Source organism: Oncorhynchus mykiss, chromosome 15 (genome assembly GCF_013265735.2).
Source record: "Oncorhynchus mykiss isolate Arlee chromosome 15, USDA_OmykA_1.1, whole genome shotgun sequence".
Taxonomy (NCBI): Eukaryota; Metazoa; Chordata; class Actinopteri; order Salmoniformes; family Salmonidae; genus Oncorhynchus; species Oncorhynchus mykiss.
Window position 1 is genome coordinate 61711141 of NC_048579.1, and position 13872 is coordinate 61725012.

Consider the following 13872-nt stretch of genomic DNA (forward strand, 5'->3'; position numbering starts at 1 on the left):
TAGATAGCACTAACCGTGTTGAAATGGGCAGTCGGAAAACAGGAATTCACTGCAGTTCGTAAATCTGTCTTTCTCCCAACAAATCCTAGCGTTGGTTCTGTGTTGCTAGCAATTAGCTAAGAGTCATACTCATTTCTCTCCACTTTTAAAGCAGATTATTCCTCCTCTGTTGACATTGTTGGACAATGTCACTCATACTAGCTACGTAATCTCTGTCCTCTGAGACTTGTGGACTGAGTTTGGGTGTTCCATAAGCACTAATTTACAACATATTCAAATAGTGTCATATAGCTATTATCTAATCACTCACAAAGCTCGCCTACTGAGTAATATCGTATTCTAATAGATGTCACAACACTTTGACCCTAAATGCCCAACCCCTGCAATCAGTACGTCTACACGAAAAAAAAAATATCTATTCTATTTGAATGTAACAGGACAGGTAATTCATCACTGCTATAGTTGTTATTGTAACGGCTGTCGTGGGAACCCCCCCAAAAGGTGCGGACTCCGGGCGCGAAACCTAAACCTATAGGGGAGTGTCTGGGTGGGTGTCTGTCCGCGGTGGCGGCTCTGGCGCGGGACGTGGACCCCACTTTACCATAGTCCTTCTCCGCCACTCTACCCGCCTCCGTGGCCTTTTTAACGTGGCGACACTCGCCGCCGACCTCGGACTGAGGACCCAAGCCACGGGTCCCGAATGGACGGGAGATTCCAGCAGCACTGGACGGCAACTCCGGAGTGAAGGGCGGCTCCAGCAGCTCCTGGCTGACCGGAGACTCCGGCAGCTCCGGACAGACGGGAGACTCCGGCAGCTCCGGACAGACGGGAGACTCCGGCAGCTCCGGACAGACGGGAGACTCCGGCAACTCCGGACAGGCGGGAGACTCCGGCATCTCGGGACAGGCGGGAGACTCCGGCAGCTCGGGACAGGCGGGAGACTCCGGCAGCTCGGGACAGGTGGGAGACTCCGGCAGCTCGGGACAGACGGGAGACTCCGGCAGCTCGGGACAGACGGGAGACTCTGGCAGCGCTGGACAAGCGGGAGCACCTGTAGGGAGGAGACGGAGAGACAGCCTGGTGCGGGGGGCTTCCACCGGAGGGCTGGTGCGTGGAGGCGGCACAGGATAGACCAGACCGTGGAGGCGGCACCGGATAGACCGGACCGTGGAGGCGCACTGGAGGACTTGAGCACCGAGCCTGCCCAACCCTACCTGGCTGCACTGGGCTGTGCTGGCGAACCGGCAACACCATGCGTAGGGCTGGTGCCATGTACACCGGCCCGAGGAGACCAGATGCGCTGAGCCGGCTTTATGGCACCTGGCTCGATGCCCACTCTAGCCCGGCCGATACGAGGCACTGCAATGTACCGCACCGGGCTATGCACACGCACTGGGGACACCGTGCGCCTCACGGAATAACATGGTGCCTGCCTGGTCCCTCCATCTCCACGGTAAGCACAGGGAGTTGGCTCAGGTCTCCTACCTGACTTAGCCACACTCCCCGTGTGCCCCCCAATACATTTTTGGGGCTGCCTCTCGGGCTTCCAACCGCGCCGCCGTGCAGCCTCCTCATACCACCACCTGCCTCCAGCTCAGCCTTGGGGCGGCGATACTCTCCAGCCTGTGCCCAGGGTCCCTTGCCGTCCAGAATCTCCTCCCATGTCCAGGAGTCCTGCGATCGCTGCTGCTGTCCGTTACCACCCTGCTTGGTCCTTTGGTGGTGGGTGGTTCTGTAACGGCTGTCGTGAGAAGAAGGTGAGGACCAAAGCGCAGCGTGGTGAGTGTTCATCTTATTTAATGAAAACTGAACACTGAATAACAAAACAACAAAGAAACAACCGGAACAGTTCTGTCTGGTGTAGACACACAAAGACTGAAAACAACCACTCACAAAACACAATCGAAAACAGGCTACCTAAATATGGTTCTCAATCAGGGACAACGATTGACAGCTGCCTCTGATTGAGAACCATACCAGGCCAAACACAGAAATAGAAAATCATAGAAAAACTAACATAGACAACTCACCCAACTCACGCCCTGACCATACTAAAACAAAAGACAAAACAAAGGAACTAAGGTCAGAACGTGACAGTTATGATGTATATAGTGCTATTTCTATTGTTTTAATTACCATTTTCATTATTTTATTTCACTAGTTTTACCACTGAGCTGTGGTTTATTTCACCTCGGACTGAGGACCGGTTTTACCACTGAGCTGTGGCTTGTTTTCTTCCTGATAACACACTCAGTATTTCACAACCTAATTTCAAAACGTACAATATCTACAGGAACAGAGGATATGAATCATTGGCATTGAACACAATTGTGTGTGTGCTTCTTCTGTACCTTTGTTTGTGTCTGCTGTACATTCTGATATAATGCAGTGAATCGCTGTTCATACTGCATCACACCCATGTCATCCTCCTATCTTGTCACACCAACACCAAATAAGACATCTTGCACCATTATTCCATACAGCACTCTTGGAGGCCATGCACTACCACCCCTTTCACTGCAGTCTTCACCTTGGTGGCTGGTTATATGTAAAGGTCAGCGAAGGAGAAGCCTGGCACAGCAGTCTGTTATCCCACTGCAGATGAAATATTCACAGGAAGAGATCCCCCCCCACCCACCCCTCCCTGTCATGTGGAGAGTGGATCTCCAGGCAGTGCAGACATTCATAGTCACAATTGACTCTCATACTGACTGCAGAAGGAGAGGAATCCCATCACAACAAACAAATACTTCATAATGACTTCAGATCAAAAACAGTCATTACCATGCAACCACTAAGACTAGAGAATCACACCACAAATAATGTATTCCTACTAGCGAACAAGCAGAAAGTGTTATATTTCCGTGACACATTGATGACGCAACATCCAAAACATACGGTCTACTGTGAGTGGCCAGACAGTGTTCTACCCTGTGCTGTAAGCACCTGTTGATGAGTAATGTTCACCTGTCAGGTCAATAAATCAATGCCTGTCACAAAGGTTCTGTTTATATTTGGAAGTTTCTGAGCTGTCAGCAGTAAGTCAACTTATAACAACAGATCGCCTACCCTGTAACAACTCCCTGTAACAATGGATAATCTAATATCCCCCCCTCCTTGACTTACTTTGAGGAAAAATGTACTTACTATGACTGGGATGTGGTTGTCCCACCTAGCCATCTTAAGATGAGTGCACTAACTGTAAGTCGGTGTGGTTACGCGTGTCTGCTAACAGACTAAAGTGTACAAATAAAAAAAATAAAAAAAGTGATGGACTAATTTCACTGACAAATCTTTATTGCTCTAAGGTTAATGTTTAGTCTCTAAAAGATAAGACAAGGAATAAAATCCTGCATTTATATTCTGAGGATTAGTTCCTACACTGAGTGACTCACTGTTGCCATATAAACGAAGACAGGACCATAATACAAGGAATAATTTCCTGCATTTACATTCCGAGGATTGGCACATGGGTCATTCTATGAAAATGGTGGCTTTCCTTTCCCCACCTTAAGCACCAGGGAAAACACTTAAGTGTCAGATAATGACACAAAATGTTTGCTTTAATTGAAGTGTTTTGTGTTAATAGACAGTATATACAGTGCGTTCTGAAAGTATTCAGACCCCTTGACTTTTTCCACATTTTGTTAATTTACAGCCTTATTCTAAAATAGATTAAATACATTTTTCTCCTCATCAATGTAGATTGATGAGGGGAAACCAACTATTTAATGCATTTTAGAATAAGGATAGAATAATGCACAGGTGCGTCAATAGAAACTTAAGAATTACGTGATTTAATAACAATTTAAGAAGTGTGGTTTGAGCTATTGTGGCCGACAGCTATGCCATCTGGCCTGCAAATTTGTCACTGGTGTTATTGTAAAAATATATATAGTTTAAAGTAAATTACTAATCAATACATTTTCTTAATATTATCATTAACCTTGTCTTTGATTATATATGCAAATGAAATGGTCAATTTACATGGAAAGCCCGAGTTGTCATTAAAATATATGTAACACCAGTGACAGAAAGGGAAGGCATAATTTTCAGGGAAATGTAACTTATTAAAATGCATTAAGCTGTCATTTATGGTGATTTACAATGTTACGGGGTGTTAACTATTATCTGACTAAGTTTTGGTTAAAAAATAAATAATAATAATTTAATTGCTGGTCAAAAGCCATTATTTTCATGGAACGACCCCCACTGAGTGGCTCACTGTTGCCATATAAACAAAGACTGAACAATAAAACCATTGTGACATACTGGCCCCTAAAGACAAGCATGGCCCTGACATACAGGTATCCATCTACTCCGACAGGGCAAGGGTGTCAATAAACAAAACAAGTGTGTCGTGTCCCCTCCCCAGATACACAACAGCACAGACACATTCACAGGAGTCTTACTCAACTTGTTTTATTTACAGGAGCCATGTATGCAAATGCATTGTTTTTTTCCCCCATATAATTTCAGACACTGGTAATACACAATTATCTTTGCCTTTTTCACATGAAGAGTTGACTAACCAGAGACATGGAAGCCATTCTCAATCTAAAGGCCAGACGCTTGGATGACGAATCATTGATATTTAATTCCAAATCCCTTAGAAAAAGATAACAAATAAATTAGAACATTCTGACTTTCTCCCCTCTTTCAGGATGTTGGTTGAATTAAACATGAATACACTAGCAGTAGAGAATTGTAGAAAAGACACGGTTGAGGACAGAGTATGGGAAAAGCAATGAAACACCACCTATTAGAATATGTAGCTAGCAAGAAAGAGATCAAACAAAATGGCACAACAAAAATATTTTTACTACAACATAACATTTACAGAAAAGCAGTACAGAAGCAACACAAGCCTGTGAGGATCTCAGCAATGAAGTGACGATGATAGTATTTCGTGCCTCGTTGTTTCATGTCAGAATTGGGTGTACATTTCCCCCCCATCAACACCCCAAAAGTGATACTTCTCAATATCAATAAGGATCAAACTAGTTAGAACAGTCATGTTCTGAGCTTGGTTAAGTACATGCTTTTAATGAAGTATCATAGGAGGGGGAAAAAAAAAGAGACATCTGAAAAAAATATATAATGAAAATCGACATTAAAAGAAAATGAAAAGAACGCCATTATCCCCAGAAGGGCGTCGTAACAGACACCCTTACCTCCCTAATCTGAGCTTCTGCCAAGGACTTGCAAACACAGGGCTTCCGAACCCACAACTTCAACTGTCTGAGGGAAACAAAGGTTACGGTAAATTCAACAAGAGACTAGGCGGCAAAACCTCAAGTGGACATTTTTCAAATGGGTGGGTATTTGGTGGCTGTGTCACAAACTCCCTCAATTTATTGACCTTTGAATAAACTGACCCATTGTATGACTATGGGTCCAGGGCGACTTTCTATGTTTGTAACCCCTCAGTGGTGTGCCGAGACTTGTCACCCCCCCCCCACAGAAAAACAGAAAGCATCAGCCTCTGTCCATGCATTCGAGCAGTGAGCCGGGACAAAGACAAAACACATTGCCATGTGTCATAAAATCACCAGAGGACTGCAGTAGTCTTGTTTTCTTTTAAATATATTCTTTACCTTTATTTTTTTGCTTGCTTTTATCTTGTTTTTTTGTCTAAGACTGTCCTTTAAATGCAAATAAAGGAGATCATCTTAGGTTGTGATAACATCCAGTGCCCGTCTGTTTTCTTCTATACCTCAATGCTGTTTCCCGCGTAAAGCCTGGTCCATGTCCGAGCTGCAAGGTGCACAGAGAGGGGGTTCATTAACCACAGGTATTAGCATTCTTCTTGAAGGAATGTCTTGCTATCTCTGAATTGATTTGACCTGCAGTGGCACTTTAGGAGGCTGAAGTGAAGAGCACTACAAGAGCAGTAAGTAATTGGTTCCTTCTCACACACACTGCCTCTGTTTAAAACAAGGCTTTGTTCACATTCAGAGATAGGTACTCTTGATCAGAGGATGCAAAATCATTTAAATGCCAAGGGGTGAGAATTTAAACTGAGTTCACTTCAAAACATGACACGTGCGTGCGCTGTCTCACCTGTCTCAATGGCTTGGGCTTCGTTTGATTTCCACTGCTCTGCAACATCGTTTGCAAGTGGGTCATCAGGGTTAGGAGCGCTTAATAATGCTTGGATTGATAGCAGCACTGTGCGGATCTGCAAAGCTGGGGACCACTTATCTGTGAGAGAAAGAAAACGGTGGAGGAAGGAGTCATACTTTGAGTCAGGACATGACTGTGACCAATGATAACTGAATCTGGATAACTCACCTTTCAAGATGTCTAGGCATATCCTACCCAGCTTGTCCACATTGGGATGGTAGATTTTGGTCATGAATCGCACTTTAGGAGCTGCCATGGGATATTCTTCTGGCAGAAAGAGTTCAAGTTTAAAGGTGCCTCCTTCAAAAGGGGAGTCCTGGGGTCCTGAAATCACCACATGGAAGTAGCGTGCATTCGCCTCATCAGGCTCTGCCTTTATTCCAGGAACGGGTTCGGCCAGCAAACGCTGAGTCTCCTGAACACAGACAGAGATACAGATCGAGACATGCAGGCAGATAGACAAACACATGCAAACAGAAACGTGTCACGTTCATGTTTGAAGTGAACCCAGTTTAAATTGTCTCAAGCAGAATGCGACACACATGTAGCGAGACTGATAAGCACCAACAACCAGATGTCAGGTCAGGGTCAATAGTTACCAAGGGTTTGGACAACTATGTTTAGGTGCAAGGACAGCCATCCATACATTCAAGGTCAGGTTTGACATTCTGTTTCTGAACTTTTTGGGGGCAAAGAACATCCACTCGGTCTTGTCTCTTTCAAGAGCACAAAATGGTCACTCGCCCAGTGTTTTAGATCCTCAGCGAAGAGCTCATAGGATACATTCTATTCCAGTTAAATTAAAGGTGAAATAAAAAATATATAATAATTACATGCCTGGATGTGAACTTGCTGCAAAGTCTGTTTTTTGTGAATTATTCTGAAGCCTAGTGAGAACCAACATGTAGCATCTTCATGGTATGACCGTCATTCTGATGAAAATAGATGTATTAACAATAACTTTCAAATAGAACTCTGATAGCCCCATGTACACTATATAAACACCCACTGTAAAATGTTTGTCTTCTCGGTTTTTGTATTCAACAACTAGGCAAGTCAGTAAGTTTGGCCAGTTGAGTAGGCTGATAAATGAATGTTTCTGTCAAACATTTGTTTTTGTAGCCACCTAGTATATGTATGACAAACTATTGTCCCATGTCGCTTCATTCATTTCTGACACAGAACTCCTGCAAGACAAACAAGATCTCCTGATCATTGGGCCTAGACACAGTTTGAGAGAAATACCTGCACTGCCACTGGTTTCTATACTACAGCCAAATTAGCTTTTCTTCCCAAAGCACTTTCATACACAGTAAACCAAGCAAGTAAATGTGAGTTTATAATGCATACTCTGGAGTCCAGTAGTACAGCAAGTTCTACCAATATCTAACTAGCTAAATCTGCTAGTTGTATGTACGTTGCTAATGTTAGCTAGCAGTGCCAGTCGAGTGTCACTGTTGAGATCGTTAACTTTAGACCATAGCAAGGTTACTTCAATACATATATACTAAGAAAATGATTAATTTCAACACAAATATACAATTAAGCAGACTTGGGCCTATTCAGCAGGAAGGATAATAAATTTGACCAAACATTCATCTGACTTGGGGCTGAGCCTGAGACACAGTACCTAGCTAACGGAAGTAACGTTAGCTAGCAAATACATGGCAATGCACGTGCCTAGTCGTATTTTTCTTCGCAACTCAAAGGGGACCGAACTACGGTTTGTGAACCATTTATCGCATGTGGTTTTTGGAATTACCTTTATAATCCTGCGGGGTAGTCCTGCCATCTTGTTTTACTGTATACAGTATTTTTGTATGTTCACTCCTTCGTCGCCGACAAACACGCCTTCCGGTGAATGGTGTTGGCCTCTGACGGGATTGTGAATGCTGGGAAATGTATTTTGGTCAACGACAAGCGCGAACATATTTCAATTAAACGAACTTAATGTTCCAGTAGTGGGTGCTTTCGAAATCTCAGAGAAAATACTAGAAATATGAACGTATTCTTTATTGTAATTTCTTTGAATCACAAAAACCTGAAAGATATGGACTGAATTGAAATGATCGTAAAAATTGACAGTTCTCACAATCAATGTAATATTGTTCTGCACCGTATGAGCCAAAGTTTGAGTCCCAGTTGCAGCTTTGTCTTTCTCCCGTTACACTGGTCCCCATTGCAGTGCTCTCCTTCCACAATAACATGCAAATACCCTAACCATGTCCCAGAATTTAATGAAATACAAGGTATTCAGCAAATAGGGAAAATATATATTTCACAGACAGTTTTGGTAATCTGCTTCAAAACAAGTGCGCAACTTCAGATATGTTAATTTTATTTTACAGCACAATTGAAATTACACCAAAAAACAGTTTGGGATTTGGAGGGTGAGCCAAGCTAATAATTATGTAAGTTATCAATGATTCTGAAGGTAAGAAACTCCTTAACAATTATCGGTCTTTTGGGGGATCTCTCTTTCTGCGTCGTGTATGGTACCTAAGAAAAAAAAGGAACAAAAGTTAAAATGTTCAACATACAGTGGATTCCGAAAGTAAGTACAGCCTTATTCTAAAATGTATTAAGCAATATTCTCTCGATCTATACACAAAATACCCCATAATGACAAAGCAAAAACAGGTTATTAGAAATTTAAAAAATCTGAAGTCACATTTACAAGTATTCAGACCCTTTGCTCAGTACTTTGTTGAAGCACCTTTGGCAGTGATTATAACCTCGAGTCTACTTAAATATGACGCTATAAGCTTGGCACACCTGTATTTGGGGAGTTTCTCCCATTCTTCTCTGCAGATCCTCTCAAGTTGGATAGGGAGTGTCGTTGCACAGCGATGTTCAGGTCTCTCCAGAGATGTTTGGTTGTGTTCAAGTCCGGGCTCTGGCTGGCCACTCAAGGACATTCAGAGACTTGTCCTGATGCCACTCCTGCATGGTCTAGGCTGTGTGCTTAAGGTCGTTGTCCTGTTGGAAGGTGAACCTTCACCCCAGTCTGAGGTCCCGAGTGCTCTGGAGCAGGTTTTCATCAAGGATCTCTTTACTTTGCTCCGTTCATCTTTCCCTCAATCCTGACTAGTCTCCCAGTCCCTGCCGCTGCAAAACATCCATACAGTATGAACTTGCCACCACCCTGCGTCACCGTAGGCATGGTGCCAGGTTTCCTCCAGACGTGACGCTTGCCATTCAGTCCAAAGAGTTCAATCTTGGTTTCATCAGACCAGAGAATCTTGTTTATCATGGCCTAAGAATCCTTTAGGTGCCTTTTGGCAAACTCCAAGCAGACTGACTGTCATGTGCATTTTACTGAGGAGTGGCTTCCGTCTGGCCACCACCATAAAGCCCTGATTGGTGGAGTACTGCCAAGATGGTTGTACTTCTGAAAGGTTCTCCTTTCTCCAGAGGAACTCTGGAGCTCTGGCAGAGTGACCATTGGGTTCTTGGTCACCTGCCTGACCAAGGCCCTTCTCCCCCGATTGCTCAGTTTGGCCGAGCAACTAGCTCTAGGAAGAGTCTTGGTGGTTCCAAACTTGTTCCATTTAAGAATGATGGAGGCCACTGTGTTCTTGAGGACCTTCAATTCTGCAGAAATGTGTTGGTACCCTTCCCCAGATCTGTGCCTCTACAGAATCCTGTCTCGAAGCTCTATGGACAATTCCTTTGACCTCATGTCTTGGTTTTTGCTCTGACTTGCACTGTCAACTGTGAGACCTTATCTAGACAGGTGTGTGCCTTTCCAAATCACGTCCAATCAATTGAATCTACCACAAGTGGACTCCAATCAAGTTGTAGAAACATCAAGGATGATCAATGGAAACAGAATGCTACTGAGCTCAATTTCTAGTCTCATAGCAAAGGGTCTTATTTACATAAGGTTTCTGTTTTTTAATAAAAATTCTAACATTTTTAAAAACCTGTTTTCGCTTTGTCATTATGGGGTATTGTGTGTAGATGGATAAAATGTTTTTTCCTCAATTTTAGAATAAGGCTAACGTAACAAAATGTGGAAAAGGGGAAGGGGTCTGAATAGTTGCAAATGCACTGTATAGGTGATTTTAAAAAGGACTGAGTGAGGATTGTACCCACCTTCATGCAAGTTTCTCACTCAATACATTCATTTACAAATTAGCAACATAAGGTACATTTTGAATACTTAAAAAGCCCAATGCAAACATTATCTCAATATCAAATCATTTCTGGGTAACAATTAAGTACCCCACTGGGATTATTTTCATTCAAAATTGTCAAAAACAAACAAAAATAGCTTCTTAGCAAGAGCAATTTCTCAAGCAAGAATTTTGCTAGAACTGTCGGAGTGGGGAGGGGAAAACCGAAGCCTCGTTATTGGCAGAGACGTTTAGAACTCTTTCATATTGGTCTAGTAACTAATTTACCACCTGCTGATGTAACCAAGCAGGTCAAAACAGGCTGAAATTTCAGGCGACCTTTTCAAACAGCTCTCTTAAACAAAAAGAGCATTATCATTTTCACAGCATTCTTCCAACCTCAACATGGAAATATATATAAAACACAGGAAATTACATTTTTGACTGCACTGGGCCTTTAATTCCAAGGAAGTGCCATGTGAGTTCAGTACCAATATTTAATATGGAACAGGTGTGGATTTATCTATTGCCCTGCTTTGAGCAATCAACAACATAATTTTCCCCTTCTGAGCATCTTTATAATTTAGACAGTGCCCAGTTAGTACTGACTATCACTAAAGTGATTCAATCATAGAAGGTGTACTTACTGTCCCACTGGGTACCAGCGGTGCTTGGTGGTGTGAAACATTTTGCTCAGCTCCTCGATGGTGGGGGCCTGTTTGTTCTGCAGCACCTCCCTGCCGAGATGGGCCTTCAGCACCTGGTCATGTGTCTCTGCCGGATTGGTCAGGGGGTCTGGCCGTAGAATGGGCTACAGTGTCACAAATACATAAGCCCAAAACAATCAAGGACCATTTATGCTGTTTTTCAACGTAAATCGCAGGGCTTATTTTGCCATTTAATAGCCGCCATGATGAGAAAAGGGGCATATTGCTGGCAGGGAAATCGCGGTCTTCCACAGACATCATGATTTTACAGATCAACCTGCAGGGTGTATTGTGTTTGCAAGTGCAGTATTTACAGTATTTAAGTGGTTTCCTTTTCCTCATCAGCTCTGTTAACGTCAGTATCGGCAAATCCAAGTTCTAATTTATTACCTGGGTAAGTTCATAAGGAACATCCTCAGAGGGATGGTAGCACACTATGGTCTTCCCATCAGATGTCACACCAATTTCCACCTTACTGCAATGAAGGTGACAAGAAATTAACAAAGTCATCGCAATACACACAGTTACAAAATTATGATTTACTGTAATTAAGGCAACATAGCAAGCTATCTACTTACCAATCATCATCAATGGAAGGTCCACGGATAGTTGACTTGTGAAGGACAGGCACAACGCCTGTTGTGGATATATTGGTTTACATAAATCAAAAGGTACAGTATGATGTGATTAATAACTGCCAAGCTACAGTCACAAGATTGCTAGCTAGCTGGGTTCTCTGCCTCAGAAATGCTTACTAATATATGTGCGCTAACAATAACTATATAGCTAGCTGACAAAATCATTTCAGCACTTGAGATTGTGTTCACAAAACGTGTTCCTCAATCTTGCAAGTTTTAAAATAGACAGTACTCACCTGTGCAGTGTTTTAGTTGAGTAACAGTTGAAAACCGTGTAAATAAACAACTCAACCTATTTAAATGACCTGTAGCAGCCATGCTCTACAGAAATGTTGCATTTGTGTTTGATGGAAATATTTCCGTGTATGTACTACACGGAAATAATTCCGTGTGAAAACGTAAATCCTACATTCAGTTCCGCCATAACAAACCTTTACGAACAAATCCTTTTTCTTTAGCAAAGCCAAAGTAAAAATACAAAAATAAAACAACTGGGGCAGTTTAACTGTCAAATTTATTTTGGTTAACGTATTTATCACATTTGTAGAAATATATTTTTAGAATTGGAATAGAGTAAACTGAGAAATAATGGGATTTTAACATTTTGCTAATTCATTAACACGAAACTCCAGTTGCAGCATTGCTCTTAACCTCCATATAATGGCAACTGAACATCGAAAGGGTTACCGATGTGACGTCTTACTGGAACCCTCAGTATTCCACAGTTCCACCACCAACGGAGGAGGGGAAGGCAAATGTATCAGTGAAACTTAAGCCAGAGGTTTTTAACCCATTCACCCTGTCTCCTCTGCCAGAACAGACGATCCTTGATGTTCTTGTTGACTGGGTGCAAAACAAACGGCTCTTTTCACCCACTGCAGCCAGAGGAATGGTCATCACTGACGTAACCCATGAGGTTGCATACTGTTACAGACTGGAAACATTTACAGAGCACAGGTCTGTGTGCTTAAGATTTGAACCGCAATGCAAAACTTCCAAAGCAACAATGTCTCCAAAACCAGCAGGGGAAGTACAGGAGCCACAACCCTGGAAGGTGCCTGTGACCCCGGCCAAGATGTTCCACAACCAGGTGTTAAATTACAGGCTGATTCACACAGACCGAGTGACCGGGTGCTCTTACTGCCAGGAGCAGAAGTGTGTTATGTGCAAGGCCTGCTGTGCCTCTACTAGGGTGAGCTTCCCTGTGAGGCAGGGGCACCAAAAACCCCTGCTGAGAGTGCAAGGGTGAGAAGATGGTGCCCTGCATGTCCCTGGGCCAGGTTTGCTGTGAGATGTGCGTGGGAAAGGGCCAGATGTTCTACTTCAAAGAGCTGCAGGTGGACTACCGTTGTCATCTCGACAGATACCTGCTAGGTGTCCCAGGCAGCATCCCAGAGGAGAGGATTTCCCATGCCAAAGGGGAGATCCTCCACAATGGCTTGGGCCAAAAGGTGTGCCCCATTAGTACCTTCTCTGTGGAAGAGGTCAACGCAGCCTCATGGCGGATGGTGCGGTCGTCCCACTCCAGCTGCCCCCAGTGCCGCATCATTCAACAGACATCCACTGAGGGCAGTGCCAGTGACTCGAGTCCAGTATCGCTGGAGGGATACTTCTAGAAGTGTGTTTATTTTTGGAGTAGACCACTCCATCTACTGGCCAGGCTACCCAGAGAGGAGGATCCGTCTCTGGTTATAGAACTTGTAATGCTCAAATCCCAGATAAAAGCTTCCTCAAACACATGCGTATGATAACAAAAAGATTTTCATCCTTTCCTTTTCAAATATCAGATTTACTACAGTACCAGTCAAAAGTTTGTACACATACTCATTCAAGGATTTTTCTTTATTTTTAAAATGTTCTACATTGTAGAATAATAGTGAAGACATCACAATTATGAAATAAAACATATGGAATCATGTAGTAACCAAAAATGTGTTAAACAAATCAAAATATGTCTTATATTTTAGATTCTTCAAAGTAGCCACCCTTTGCCTTGACAGCTTTGCACATTCGTGGCATTCTCACAACCAGCTTCACCTGGAATGCTTTTCCAACAGTCTTGAAGGAGTTCCCACATATGCTGAGCACTTGTTGGCTGCTTTTCCTTCACTCTGCGGTCCAACTCATCCCAAACGATCTCAGCTGGGTCGAGGTCATTTGATTGTGGAGGGCAAGTCATCTGATGCAGCACTCCATCACTCTCCTTCTTGGTCAAATAGCCCTTACACAGCCTGGAGGTGTGTTGAGTCAATGTCCTGTTGAAAAACAAATGACAGTCCCACT

At 43.2% G+C, this 13872-nt stretch overlaps 2 protein-coding genes across 2 annotated transcripts; both read right to left on the reverse strand.

Annotated features, from left to right (window-relative positions):
* Positions 1–4401: 4401 nt before the first annotated feature.
* Positions 4402–8035, reverse strand: LOC110490533 (ubiquitin-conjugating enzyme E2 N). Its single transcript, XM_021563969.2, has 4 exons — positions 7889–8035; positions 6295–6541; positions 6064–6204; positions 4402–5757 (listed from the first exon to the last, which is right to left on the reverse strand). The coding sequence occupies exons 1-4, from the start codon at positions 7916–7918 to the stop codon at positions 5711–5713; spliced, it is 465 nt and encodes a 154-aa protein (XP_021419644.1). The 5' UTR covers positions 7919–8035; the 3' UTR covers positions 4402–5710.
* An 89-nt stretch (positions 8036–8124) lies between these two features.
* LOC110490534 (39S ribosomal protein L42, mitochondrial) lies at positions 8125–11986 on the reverse strand. The gene is made up of 5 exons (XM_021563970.2): positions 11826–11986; positions 11530–11587; positions 11342–11426; positions 10892–11055; positions 8125–8625 (listed from the first exon to the last, which is right to left on the reverse strand). Exons 1-5 carry the CDS (start codon positions 11905–11907, stop codon positions 8580–8582), a joined length of 435 nt encoding a protein of 144 aa, XP_021419645.1. The 5' UTR covers positions 11908–11986; the 3' UTR covers positions 8125–8579.
* Positions 11987–13872: the final 1886 nt, after the last annotated feature.